Raw genomic sequence first — 14,346 nt, 5'->3', positions numbered from 1 at the left:
GGTCAACAACCACAGCAATAGTCTCCCAACTATGAAATGTGAGACCTCTTTCCCCCTCTTCTCTCTGAGAAAATCATTACTGAAAATCATCATTAAGGTGGGAGAAGTGGGGGTCCGGGTGGGGCCCTGCCTGAATGCAGAGGTTATAAAGTTCAAAAACCAGGCTGCAAATAGTGACCTTTTCTCACATTTTACCTTAATCGTGTAGTTTTGGCCACACAATGGGAAATGTAGAGGGTTTGCTTAGATGTCCTATCTAATGAGCCAGAGTCATTATTTGAGGATCACGTCTGACAGGTGCGCAGAGCCCTGCTTAATAAGAAACTTGCCCAGAATGTTGCAGTAAATCAGCAGTCGCTGCCCTGCTAAACGCATACTGTCCGTGCAGATCCGCTGCTTATTAAAGGCTGAAGTAATGGTTATTTCAAGAGGGCAGGCATCATTTTGTTAAAATGTCATTTATTTCTGCGACCTCTCCGGCTCCGGGGCTGGTTTGAAGCTGGAAAGCAGATCCAAATTTAGCAGCAGGGCTACAAAAGTTTATGTAGCTATTTCTGGCCCAGATGGAGAGGTTCTCCTGTAAATTCACTCAGCAAGAGTAAGGACAATATTTAGTCCACCTCGACTTGATCGAGATGACGACAACTCTGTTCGGGGAATGTCTTTTGTGTATGTGTGTGTGTTTGCCTGTAACAATAAGTATTAGGTTGCCATTTTTGCACATTTAAGAGACGACTGTAATTCTAAACAGAGCAAAAGTGGTATGCTTTAACCTGACTCAACACAAGCAGCAATAAAAGATAATGGGTGCTTTTTAGCAAACAGCTGCATGACTGAGGTATAATGTCCGAAAATAGACTAGAAGTGACCTAAACACATGTAGATATTGCTATTCTTTTTTCTTTCTTTTTTTAAAGCTGCTAATCTTTTTATATGGAGAGAGGACAGTGGTGACAACCTACCTATGATTATGGACTAAAACATACTGACTGGTTTGCTGTCCTTTTCTTCTGCTGCCTTTTCAGCACCAAACAGCAATGATAGCATTTAGCAGCTAACAGATTGGGGGGCCCTCAGAAAGAATAGAAATCAACAGAGAGAAGGGTGAATATTGAATATAATTAATTTAAAAAATATATAATTGGGGTTATTTATGTCCTTTCATCCTTGAAATAAAAATCTTAAAACTGTTCATGTTGGTTAGCATCTGTTGGAAATTGAAGGTTGAGGGATAATCTGCTGTATTTTCAAGCAGTTTCTGCTGCCCCCAAGTGGCCAAACAGGAAGCCAGCAGCCTATAACTACATAATCAAGGCCTTTGTTCTAATATTAAATGTTTTTCAAAGGTGATTTCCTGAACTCTATCATTTTTTCCCTTTTACTTTAGTAAAGTATTTTTACTGAAACAAAATTATGTCCTAGACTAAAAAAAAAAGAAGGTTATATCCCCTAAATACCAGATTCCATTAAATTCTATATTTTACATTGTTATTATGTAACAAAACATGTGATTAAATTATTTAAAGTCAGCATTTTAGGTCTAAATGTTTTTGAGTGCACAGAAAATAATAATTAATATCAAATTCCAAAGTGTACCTGGGGAGTAAAAATGAGCACAGTCACTATAGGAGCAAAACATGCATTAAAAACAAGGCATTAAAAACAAGGTGTTTACGGGTCACCCCGGGGAACTCAGTCATTTGAAATTCAAAGCTTGCAATATGTATTTAAAGAACCCACAGTGCACTGTCTGACTGACAGCAGCAGACACCTATTGGCTGGCACTGTCTGGCAGAAGGTGTATTTAAATTGGCTGCTGTGCTCGAGTGTAGAGTGAACCAAAGCATACCACTACACCAAAGACATGTCACTTCCTTTCTCCTTTGCTTTAAAGCACCATCTCTGCCTCTTTCCCTTGTGATCTAAAGAGCATTAAAGTTCACCCACTCTCCCTCTTTTCTTCCTGTCTGTACTCTTTCTTCACGCAGCGCCGCTAGCTGTGTGTGATCTGGAGGTGTGACACTTTCCCAGTAGCCCACAGGTATCTGTTACCCAGCCAGGAGTCTTGGCATGCTGCCCGCAGCCCTACCTGTCTCTGAGGGCACAATAGAGGGATCCCATGTGAGGATCTCCAGTCTCCTCCTGCCAGACTCTGTCCCCTCTCTGCCACAAGTGATCGTTCTTTTCATGTCAGCTGAGAGAAGCAGCAGACTCGGCTCATTACCAGCTCTTCCCTCTCAAGCTATCAACATGTCTGTTGCATACCTGGGGTTTCAAATGGCTAATATGTATTCATCTAATTGTACTTCCTGATAAGCAGAAGAAGATGGATGGATGGATGGATGGATGGATGGATGGATGGATGGATGGATGGATGGATGGATGGATGGATGGATGGATGGTCCATCCATCAATTCATCCAAAATATGAGTACAGAATTCTGGTGCTTATGGTGCCACATCACAGCAGGTCCATCACTGTTTTGGCCAGGAATTGGGGGGCGGGGTTCTCCCAAACCAAAAAAGGGACTTTAGCCCACAGAAATTATGTGTAAAACTAAATAAAGTACAGTAAACTAAACATTGAAACAATTTGGGGAAAGGCAAGAAACAGAAGCACCACAGTGTTTAGTTTGAGTGTTAATTTTGCCTACATTGGTGCCATCTAGTGGGTTTAACCTGTAAGTACCATCAAGTGTGAGATACTAGAGTCGTGTCAGGAATGGGGATAAATCACATGGTAATTTGGGGATTTTAATTATATTATTTTCCATGGAATTGGGATGATACATATGCATACATGTTAAATGACTTATAAAATACAAGATCTGAGTACAAAAGTTTGAAGTTATTTTGGATTTTCTCTAATCCACACAGGACCGAAAGTATACATGCAGGGTGATACATACACCTCAACAAGTTGCATCTCACCCAGATATTTGGTAGCAATCGACAAGTTTCTAGAAAAATTATAGCTGGATTCTTGGCTGAATTGGTAGAGTTCATTTAAATTGATTGTTTTACTGGCTCAGACCCGGCTTTTAAACGTAGTCCACAAATTTTAAATAGGATTGAGCTTTGGGCTGTGGGAAGACTGTTCCCAAAGCTAGATGTGAGTTTTCTTTAGCCATCCCAAAAGCAGTTTTCATGTATGTTTGGGATTATTGTCCGGCCACTTAGTTGTGTCCAAGTTTCACCATCTAGCTGCTCTTTTTCTTATCCATGAAGAACAGCAGAGAAGCTGTTACCAGATCAAAGGCAAAAAGCAGGCACATGGTCACAAACATTCACTTCCTGTTACTATTTACTAGGAGCAGTTTGCTCCTCGAGTTTCAGCGTCACTTCATTCACACTCTCTTTCCATCTTCCTTGAACATTTCATCAACATTTCCAACATGAGGCGCTTCTGTTGTGAAATCCTGTCTGTACTGAGAGTGGACAGTTTCCCCTTCAAGCCTGCAAGAGAGTCAGGGGATTTTTTTAAAGGGGTAAAGTTAGGACATTGAACCAGAATAACCCTGCATTCTGAATTAGACAAGCTGGCAGTAATGTGTGAACATCCTGCTCAGCTGAACTGGGACTTTAAAGACTCAGTATTTCAGATAAAGCATCCAAGCAAGTATCCTCACAAAAGAGTATGACTCCTAATACTCAAGATGACTTTCAAAATAAAATTACTCCATAAGAAACTGAAAATCATTTTTATAGTAGATATGGGAAATATGATTATTATACTACAGTAGCAGAAACAAATTGTGCACAAAATATTAAGTGCATTGTTTTTTTGTGTAATACATTTTATTCTAAATAAACAGAGTGGTACACTCCATGAGTAAACTGTACTTTTTAAAAAGTGTAGATTTTGGGTTTTCTTAAAAAAATAAATCATCCAACAAACATAATAATTCAAACAGTGTTCTGATGCTGGTGATGAGCCAGCATTTAATTCATTTGGATACAGCATTACCTCATTTCCTTTGAACTAATGCACCTTTACATGCTATAACATCACAGTGAGCCAAAGATTACACCTCCGCAAACCTTAAGTATAGATTTCATCATGTCACGCTGATTATTCTTGGTTGTACTTTGAGTGCCATAAAATTGGGCAATCACCTGAACATGACGTGTTCAGTTAAAAATGATCCGATCAATGTCCAGTGCAACGTGGTATCTGAATGTAGGTGGGAGTGTGCAACTAAACCCAACGTGTGACACATTTTCAATAGATTGTCAGTTATTCAGTTTTTCTTATATAGTTATTCTGTAAAGCTTTGATCTTATTGTCCTTTATGCAGAATCTTGCTGTTTCCTGTAGCCAACATTTATTTGATCATATGGGTCCATTTAAAATGCATGAAGGCTGATAAATAGGCCCCACGGGTCCATCTGCTGAATCCAGGGTCCCAGTGTATTAACCAGCAGAGGAATCTGAGCTAAGCCCATGTTTCCTCATCTGGCCTCCAAATGTGTTGCATCCAACAAAACTGCATTAGCACTCAATTCACATTTTAATAACACGTACCAAAATAGAAATAAGCATTGACACTGGCAAGCAGATCCGAACCAGAGCCACACATCTGGCTCCGATGAGCGACTGGCAAACGCAGGCCTGTTTATCTGCTGGTAGACCACTGACGTACGGCACTGTTCAAGCCTTTACAACAGTCAGAAATCAATTAAGAGAGGTTACGTGTGGGTCAAATGTCTTGCAGTCACTTTTAAGAAATCCCCTAATCTTTCTTAGACGTTGCATGAGAGCAAATATACAGCTGGCCTCCCTGCATTGTGAGAAAATACTTTGACGGTGAATTAAAAAGGCCCTGGAGTGACTTTTTTTTTAAACTTCAACTCAATCTTCATTTTAACAATCACTGGGTAATTAAGACTGTGAAACTGTGAAATGACTTACAATTTGGGGGGTTTATGTAGCATCACACTAACAAACAGCTGATGAACATTAGGAACACTAGTTTTTCCCATGTGGTGACAAAAACCAGTCTGCTGTGAAAATGGCCTCAGTTTTTTAATATTTAACTCAAACGTGCATTGTGTGGTTTGTATATAAACTCTAACTCCACAAACTGAAATCCTGTTTGTCCCTTCAGGCTTCTGCCAGTAGTTACTGTCCCCACACTGAATGATAAGATAATGTTTTGCTTTCAACAACAAAATACAAACATTTATTTACTGCATGAAACATAATGATACTTAGGTGTGTGTGTGTGGACTCATTTGGCCATATTTCATGCTGTATTGCCAATTATTTTCCTTTAATCTCAGTGCATTGGTGAACTGTTGCAGGTCCCATGTAGATGATGTGGGTTTGAGCTAATCAAGCCGGCTCACATAGATCCCGAAAAACGTGCCAAGTCTGAGCCTGCGCAAGACTGATTTACTGCACTCAGACCCCAAAGGGTCTCCAAAAGCCAACAGCTACAATATTTTTCATCAGGTTGGCTTTGTGATAATTGGAAATGATTAATTAAATAGACGTTTGCTGGGAAGCGTAACCGCTAAAGCAAAATATCATGTAATATAATAGGGAATCGTAGAGGGGCCAAATAATATTTTTAAAATGACAGTTTTACCTGTAATGTTGCAGTTGGTATTATATTTAAAGGATTCACATGACCAAACCAAACAGTTTGGATTTTTTTAAATTACCACAAACTACCAGGAACAACAGCCTTCTGGACCACTGACTGTTATGATGATTTATACAAAATATAATTTAAAAGGCAGTACGTTGTCATTTGTGTATTGTACTTGGAGACTGTAGGGGAAAAGGTGAAGAGGCTTTCATGTATTTCCTTTTCCTAGGACCCATGGTAAAGAAGTGCAGCCATATTCAGTGTAGACTACTCACAGCTTTGGAGCCACTGTTTCTGCTGTTGTATTAAAAATATGTACATTTTAAAAAGTGTCGTCACTGAACTTGAATGGCTGCTGAAAGGAGATGAAACCATGGGCTGAACTGTGTCACCGCCTGCTCATGTGACAGCTGATTTCAGAGGAATTCCCCGACCAAACTTTTACCCCGTTTACCTTTGCCCTACAAGCAGTAGCGACGCTACGTCACAGCGCTTGGCTAGATCTCGCGATAGCTGCTGCGCATAAAAACCGCCACAGCCTGCTCGCGCAGTATCAGTCAGCTCATTGACCGTTTGGAAATAGTTAAGTTACTCGGTAAGTGTCCACTGGTATCTGTTTCATTATGTGTTTTAACTGCTGTTTAATACAGTTGCATTGCCTTTCTATCGGTAGAAGGTTCACTTGAGCGTTTATTATTATGTAGCTAACTATGAGAAACTTTAAAGAACCTAATACGGAAGTAACAACCTCCAGTTTAACTGCTGTAAAATGTCGTGATTCTACGTGTTTGTTGTTTTCTTGAACTAAATCGCATTTTCTTTGTCTGCAGGTTTATCTGGACAGAAATGGCAACCGCTGAAGTTATTCCAACTCAGGTGAGTTAGTTTTTGCCCTCAGGTACTGTAGTTTTAAGTACATTTCGTGAAACTATGCTTTCAAATGTCTTATGTGGTTTACAATTTTAAAACCATGGGTTTACGCCGATAGCCCGTCACAAAATAGCACTCCGTAATGTTTAAAGGAGTTCGGAGACTTATACGTTAACTGTTTTCTTTCTGTTGGCTTTACAGAGTGTGGTGGAGAGGGTCGCCAGCCTTCCTCTGATCAGCTCCACCTATGGCTTGGTGTCCAGTGTGTACTCCAGCACAAAGGACAACCACCCGTACATCAAGACTGTGTGTGAGGCCGCGGAGCAAGGAGTCCGCACCATCACCTCAGTGGCTCTCACCACTGCTTCACCCATCATCGACAAGCTGGAGCCTCAGAGTAAGAACCATTCATCCGTCTGTAGGCGTGGTATTAGAGGTGGGAGGAGGTCAGAGTGAAACTGCAGGGATGATTAAACTGAGTCACGCTTTGTCTTTTCAAGTCAGGCCGTTGAGGCATTGCGACCTTTCACCCACTTATTATAATCAGGCAGAAATAAGCATAGCTTCTGATACGGTTTAGATTTTATACTTGTTTTACTTTTAAGCAACATTTACTTACTTTATTTAATCTTAAGCATTCTTTTGTTTTTTCTTCTATAGTTGCCATGGCCAATGATCTTGCCTGTAAAGGTTTGGACAAGATTGAGAAAACCCTGCCGATTCTTCACCAGCCCTCTGAGCAGGTATGCATTGATTCATCAGCAAGCTCAATTTCACAATGTGAAATGTGCTAATCTCCTCGGTTATCAGCCGTGACCTTTGTCCCATTTTTCACAATTGCTGTTTCCTCACAAACTTTAAACTCATCCTTTGCTGCAATCACTAAAATAAAAATGCATGTGGATCTCCCCAGATTGTGTCCAATGCCAAGGATGTAGTAACCACTGCTAAAGATGTCGTGACGGGCACAGTCTCAGACACTCTGACCAGCGTTGTGGAGAAAACCAGGGGCGCGGTGCACGGTGGGGTGGACAAGACCAAATCTGTCGTCAACGGCAGCGTGAGCACTGTACTGGAGAGCAGAGTGGCACGGCTCATCAGCAGCGGAGTCGACACAGCCCTGAGTACATCCGAGAGTCTGGTGGAGCAGTACTTACCTATGACTGAGGCTGAGCTGGGTGAGTGGAATCAAAAGACAAAGAAAAAAATGCCTCTATAGATTTTTCTTTAAATATTTAAGGAAATACTTCTAATGATTTACTTTTTACATATAATTTAAAAGGTGGATTTGTCTCCAGTTTGTTTTTCAGATAAACAGAATACAAATAAAAGCTAGCGAGATTAAGCTTGTGTGTGTGACAAGATGTGACAAAGTTCAGTTAGTGGTCCAGTTTCCAGAAAAGCTGACCGGATCACATTATGTGTGTAAATTTGCATTAGTGCCTTCATATAAAAAGAGCTGATCAGGCTGAGCTGTGGTGTTTTGAGGCTTATGAAACAGTCTTGATACTAGGATTCTTTCAACTGATCTCTTCTCACGGTCTGAACAAGTACAACTAATGTTTTTACACTTGTCCACACTTTAGGTTTTAAGAAAAACAAAAAAAACAAGACAACTTTATATAGTTTGTTGTTTGACTGGGATTTTCCATGTTTCCCTGCCTTATAACAGAGCTGGAGGCAAAAACTGTGAAAAGCTTTGACAACAAGGAGCCGAACTACTACGTCCGCCTGGGCTCTCTCTCCACCAAGCTCCGCAAGAGAGCGTACAGCAGAGCCATGGTCCAGATACGAGATCGCAAGCAGCGCTGCATGGAGTTCATTTCTGAGCTGAACTCCACTGTTGACCTGGTGGGCCTCCTCCACACACACACACACACACACGCACGCTCTCTCTAACATAATGAGCAAGGAACAAGATTCACAGGAAGGGACTTTTTGTTTTTTGGAGGGGAGGTTATGACATTTACTCTTTTATTCCTGGATATCAAAGGAATGTTCGTTATACAAACACCCAGTATGTTTTAAAGTCACATATACAGTATTTAGACCATTTTTGAATATTTAACCCTTAAAAAGCGATGACACAACACATTCACTGACATCAGTAAATGCCACACTGTTTGCCAGCATCAGTCATCATGCCAATATTGGTTCATTTTATTATCCAGATGATAGAGCCATTCTGTCCTTTCACTGCTTTTGGACTTAAAAAAAAAAAAAACGTTTCCTGTGTTTTTCTTCAGATTGAGGTTGGCAGAAAGAACATTGACAGTGCTAACCAGATGGTGAACAAGAAGTTGAATTCCCTGGTTGCATGGAAGTCCAGTAGTCCAAACCAGGAGAACTGTCATGAGGCAGAGGTAAAGATTTACATTGAGATAAAATATTATCCATAAGATTCACTTATGATAGAGTACACAGCACTTATCTTATTGAATTAAAGTGGGAAAATAATGCAAATTTATTCAGATCTGTTCCTCTCCATCTATGCAGGTAATTGAGTCCCGCACTTTGACCCTAGCGCGTTCCCTCACCCAGCAGCTTCAGACCACCTGCCTTGTCCTCGTCTCCAGCCTGCAGGGTCTCCCCAACCACATCCAGCAGGAGGCGCTGTCCCTCGGCTACTCTGCCTCACAGGTGTACGCCAACTTCAGCAAAGCTAAGGCGCTGGGAGACCTGCCAGACACAGGGTTGACCAGCAGCAGAGTTCAGCTGAGCAAAATGAAAGAGTCCCTGGACAACGTCATGGATTATCTGATCAACAACACGCCACTCAACTGGCTGGTGGGACCTTTCTATCCACGGATGGCTCCCGAGCCCACTCCCATACCAGCATCTGAAGACAGCAGCACCTACACCACATCCTCCAGCTCTTCTACACAGGGACAGAGGGAGGAGCCCATGGAGGTGGAGATGGAATCCCTGTAGTGATCATTACAATTTAAAGCTTAATATTCTGAATTTTGTGGCAATATTTGACAGCTTTGTATGCAAACTTTTACTTTATATTTTTTAAAATCTCAACTGTATTAGCACAGAACCTGAAATGTAATTCCACAGTACCAAGAAAGTACATTTTATTAACTTGAGAATATTGAACTTTAATTGCGCAATTTCATTCTCCACAATTATCATACAAATCATTTATCTAGAACAATAAACCTGTGCTTGCTTCAGTATAAACGTGTGAAATCTGTTCAGAGTTTGCATCAAGTTATTGGGGACTAATACTTGCTTTTAGTTTTACTATCATGAAATGTGTGTAAGCCATTACCTAGGCAGGGGCTAGCCCATACTACCTTCAGTTTAACCTGTACACTGATGGCATTTAAAGACATTCCTAAATAGGTTAATTACCCAATAACACTGGTCCCCATTTGGTTTCTATTACACAACATTTGCTCCACGTGGTACATTTAAGGAAAAACAAACTAACACCTCAGCTGCACATTTGAAATACCATCATACAAATAATTTGGCACTTAGTCATGAATTAACACTTAATCTTTTATTATTAGTTTTAAAACCCACACAAATGCATTGTAAATACACTGTTCAGCTGAACACGTATAATAGAAACTTCTTGAAGTTAAATGTGTTTCTGAGCTCCATCTGGACAGACATCCTGGACACGGGGATATTTGGGTTTCTTCGGTCATCTGTCGCAGCCACTCCGCTGTGACAGATAATCTATCAGACTCTGAAAAGTGAAATAACAGTTTCAAATGGAGTTTCTATGTACAGTTTGTAATGAAGTGGGCCTTCTCCTACCGAGAGCTTCTTAATCTGGCACCGCGCCACGTCATCCAGCATGTCCCAGTTAATGTCATCTTTAGTCTCTTCAGAAAAGCTCACCATCTATGAAGAGAAACACTTGACTTGTGAAAAACATCAATGTCTAGAATCTGTTAAACCACAGGACCTCAGCTCACATAAGGAACACTTTATTCAAAAATCTGACTCCATACACTGAACTCAAGAACAAGGACAAACTCCTTAGTTTTAGGCCAAGTTTGACTCTGAAATGTAGAGAAAGAAAAAAAAAAAAAAAAGTACCAGCCCCTGTGCTGTGGTTACAGCGATATGTGCAGTAGAGCCTGCTGTAGAACAGTGCAGATCACCAGCAGAGACCACAGACCTGCAGGTCAACACAGAACTCACATCAGTGCATTTTAATGAGAGCTGACAGTATTTGTCCTCGCCAACTATTTAAAAACAACGTAGGAGCTAAACTTCACAGTTTAGAGGATTAAAAAAATAAAATAAATAGTTTTAGCCAGAAACAAAACATATGCAGTACATGTTTCTGATCGAACAAAGGCGTCAAACAGACCTGAGTTTAAGTCTGGACTGGCTCAGCGGGGACAGGTCGTTGGTCTTGCAACTTGCCAAGCGGCGAGTTCTCTTGGTTATGACTGAGGAGGGTCTGCTGCAATTAGAGTGCTGGTGTTACAGCTGAACGGCCTTTCATTTTACCTGGTTGTTTGCATACTCCACTCCCCGTGTAGAACAAGTGGTTTTTTCCATGCCAACTAAAAAGCAGCAATGGCCAACCCCACATTTAAAAGTGCTCAGCGAGGGTTTTATGACCTGCTCAGACTGACGCTGGTGACCAACAAAAATTCAGTCAGGGGTTCTCTTGGGGGTCTTGGTATGTTACCAAGGTGGTACCATCAAAGAGTCAATATATCCTACTATATGTCATTTTCCTCTGATGATCTAAACTCTGTTCACAAACTAATGAGCTCCATTGATGTCATTACCTCCTGGGTATCTAGAAATCTTTGAGAACTCTTGGCAGGTGGAAGTAATGACAAACATACCAGTTAAGAAGAAAACCAGTTCAACTAACACTGGATAAGGCCTTGATCGGGTTCAGAGCAGTAAATAACCATGCACTATGTGACTTTGAGCCTAATCCTTACATGAGATTTCCAGTGCTGTTACTACAAACTAATGTCCTCGTCCTTTTAGTCTCCTTCACTCCCTAAACACAAAGACACAAAACAAGAAGACAGAAAATAAAGAAATGTAAACGATTGCTTTTATTCCCCAGAGATCGTGGGTTTTTTTTTTTTTTAATGAGGACTGGAAAGTTTAAAATCACAGTGACAGCCATGCCTGTGCAAATACACCTGCTGCATCACCTACCTTTGAGGTTTTGGATGAGACCCTGTGGGTTGGGGCAGACTGGTCTGGTGAATCAGTGGGTTTAGCTGCAAAAATACGAGTATAAATAATGGCAGCTAAACAAACCCAAAATAACTTGGAGAAATTAAGGTTTGTGTCTTTACCTATGACAAGATCAATTGTTAACCTCACTGGACAAAATGGAAAAATGTAGTTTGATTTCACCTCTTTTACTGGTTATCTGTTTGCGGGGCTGGGGTACCTCACCACACTCATTCTGCAAAAGGTCCAAGTACAACATATGATTAATAAAAACAATAAAAATATAGACAGCAGATTATAACCAGAAACCCAACTCACCTTACTGGCTATTGATTCCTCACTGGCGAATTCCTCCTCTACAAGAGAAAACAGTCGGTAGTTGTTGTTCATGTAAGACGCTCAAAAATAACAAAAATCACAGAGGACTCACCGCTTATTAAATCCCCTATGAGGGTGTTTTGAAGAGAAGGAGGCATCTTCATCAGCTCCACTTTGAATACTTTTTCCACTGTGGCCAGCGTGTTCTCCATTTTGGCCTCCATCTCGTTTACGCGCTCTTGGGCTGTAAGGAAAAATGAATGGACGTCAGAAATGAAGTATGAAGCTTTACGTGGGTGCGGCTGCAGCGAGGCTGCACCTCACCTTCTTTCTCAAACTGTTGGATGAATAGAGCCAGCTTGCTGCGCCGCATTTCCCGGCTCAGCTCTTCTTTACTCTGCACGCTTCTTGTGTTTTTCGTCCGCCGCGACGCCATCTCCCCACGCTGCTTCGGTGGACTCGAGTTTGCGATCAAATAACTAGACAGCCGAACACCTGACACCGCAGCACTTTTAATGAAGATATCCATGCGCGCAGCGGGGTGGAAGTAATGAGGTTATTCTGACCGTGTTGCTTGGCGAAAGGATACACTTCACAGTGATCAGCCACAAAACTTGAACTAATGTTAAAGAAACTAACTGTAATCAGAATTTGCAACATTTTTTTTACTTCACCACTGGGTGGCAGTGTTTTACAAGACATTGTTTAAGAAATGGACATCCAGAAAAGTATTCACTTGATTTACTCAAGAGTTTGTAATTGTCACTTTTCAGATTTTCAGGTTTCACTTTAGAAGTTTGTTGAAAAACAGCAAACAAACCTCTGTGATTGTGACCTTTGTGAATCTGACATGTTCCAGATTCACAAATCTGACATGTTTATGTATAATCCGGATTATACATAACTTTCCATATGTATGTCTTACTCTCCAAAATTGTACAGGAAATCTGTCTTCAAAAAAACAGTCTTAGTCCAACACAACGGAAATAGGAAAAACGAAAACACAAATAGGAAAAAACACAACGGAAGTGTTTCTGGGGATAACCCGCGATCATTTCATATCGGGTAAATTACCAAATACAAGCTTTCTAACATAAGTATTTTCATTATTTACTAGACTATCATTGTGGTTTCTGATGAGTGCAAAACCACATAGTTGCATGCATTGTGGGCTTCCTGTCGTGCTTTCTAAGTTAGCAAGCTCTAAAGTAGAAATACTGAAATGTTTATGTTTATTTTGTGGGCAGAAAGAACGATAATCCATTGAGTCCGGACTTTATTCCATCTATTTTTAACTACGTTTCATCTCCAGAGAAAAGGAGAACAAAAATGAGACTGGATGTGTTCAACAGAAGACAGAAAGCAAAGCTACAACGGATAGAGCAAATAAAGCTATCTGCAGAAGGCATCCCTCCAAGGTGAATATATCAAAGTCTTTCTGTTGCATGTTGATTTGGTCTCTTATTCTAACTGTCATACTTAAATTAATGTATGTAAAAGATCTTAATCTGTTCATCCCCACTTTATCCTACTCGGTAAAATTATAAACCACAACGTTTCTGCACAATTGGGTTCTAAGTTTAGTACAAGCTAGTAGTGGTATCATGTACTGTAGTAGTATACTGTAGGAATAGAATAATTGACACAAATGCGGTTTACATCTTAACACCTCCCTTACTACACTTCTTTTGTGTTTTCACCAGTCAACCAAGTGAATATCCCCAAGATAATAGCAAGAATCCTACTGCAGACCAAACTCCCATCTCACAGCTTTTGAAGGACTTCACCAATGAAGAACCTGGAAATGATGTCCAGCCTGTTCTCCATGAGAATGTTCTATTATGTAGCACTGAAACATGTGGTAAACGCCTCCAGTCTCTTGAGCAAGATTGCCAAGCTCTTAGGACTGAAAATGTGTTGCTGAAAGAAAAAACGAGTAACACTACACTGCATATTTTCAGTGTAGGGTTGATGTTCTTACTGGTTTACCAACATATACAATTCTCATTACAGTTTTTCGTTTTGTGGCTCCTTTTCTCCAACTTAAATCTTGTTAAACATGTTTTCAGCAGTACATGTCAACGTTAATGAAGCTTTGAATGAACTTGTCCTTTGACTTTTTGGATTTTTATTTCAAAATTGACTCAACCACTGTTTCAAAGCTTTTCAAACACTGTATAAGGGTGATGCATTGTAGACTGGTGCCAAGTCTAGTGTTGTGGCCTGACAGAGAATCCCTAAGACAATCTCTGCCATGTGCATTTCGGAAGAGCAGCTTTGAGAAGACTGTTTGCATCATAGATTGTTTAGAAATAGTTCTAGAGAAACCGAGTAGATTGTTATCCAGTGCTCAGTGTTACTCCTTGTACAAGTTACATCACACAGTAAAA

General features: G+C 40.5%; 2 protein-coding genes and 1 long non-coding RNA gene across 4 annotated transcripts; 2 read left to right on the top strand and 1 right to left on the bottom strand.

Annotated features, from left to right (window-relative positions):
* The first annotated feature begins 6,077 nt into the window (after positions 1-6,077).
* On the top strand, positions 6,078-9,649 carry plin2 (perilipin 2). Its single transcript, XM_026161793.2, has 8 exons — positions 6,078-6,188; positions 6,424-6,469; positions 6,665-6,860; positions 7,124-7,206; positions 7,377-7,641; positions 8,136-8,314; positions 8,710-8,826; positions 8,960-9,649. The coding sequence occupies exons 2-8, from the start codon at positions 6,440-6,442 to the stop codon at positions 9,392-9,394; spliced, it is 1,305 nt and encodes a 434-aa protein (XP_026017578.1). The 5' UTR covers positions 6,078-6,188; positions 6,424-6,439; the 3' UTR covers positions 9,395-9,649.
* A 310-nt stretch (positions 9,650-9,959) lies between these two features.
* cdca9 (cell division cycle associated 9) lies at positions 9,960-12,567 on the bottom strand. 2 transcript variants are annotated; one of them, XM_026161796.2, is made up of 10 exons: positions 12,281-12,567; positions 12,069-12,200; positions 11,957-11,994; positions 11,822-11,873; positions 11,618-11,682; positions 11,392-11,453; positions 10,800-10,895; positions 10,523-10,604; positions 10,238-10,324; positions 9,960-10,166 (listed from the first exon to the last, which is right to left on the bottom strand). In XM_026161796.2, exons 1-10 carry the CDS (start codon positions 12,483-12,485, stop codon positions 10,122-10,124), a joined length of 864 nt encoding a protein of 287 aa, XP_026017581.1. In that variant the 5' UTR covers positions 12,486-12,567; the 3' UTR covers positions 9,960-10,121. The 2 variants fall into 2 exon arrangements, with proteins under 2 accessions (XP_026017581.1, XP_026017582.1); XM_026161797.2 differs by having other exon boundaries at positions 10,800-10,892.
* Positions 12,568-13,266: 699 nt separating this feature from the next.
* LOC113018623 (uncharacterized) lies at positions 13,267-14,065 on the top strand. Its single transcript, XR_003271824.2, has 2 exons — positions 13,267-13,374; positions 13,660-14,065. It is a non-coding gene; the product is annotated as an uncharacterized LOC113018623 (long non-coding RNA).
* The last annotated feature ends 281 nt before the right edge of the window (positions 14,066-14,346 follow it).

This window comes from Astatotilapia calliptera, chromosome 3, assembly GCF_964374335.1.
Source record: "Astatotilapia calliptera chromosome 3, fAstCal68.1, whole genome shotgun sequence".
Classification (NCBI taxonomy): Eukaryota; Metazoa; Chordata; class Actinopteri; order Cichliformes; family Cichlidae; genus Astatotilapia; species Astatotilapia calliptera.
This window is presented reverse-complemented; position numbering and strand designations above follow the sequence as displayed.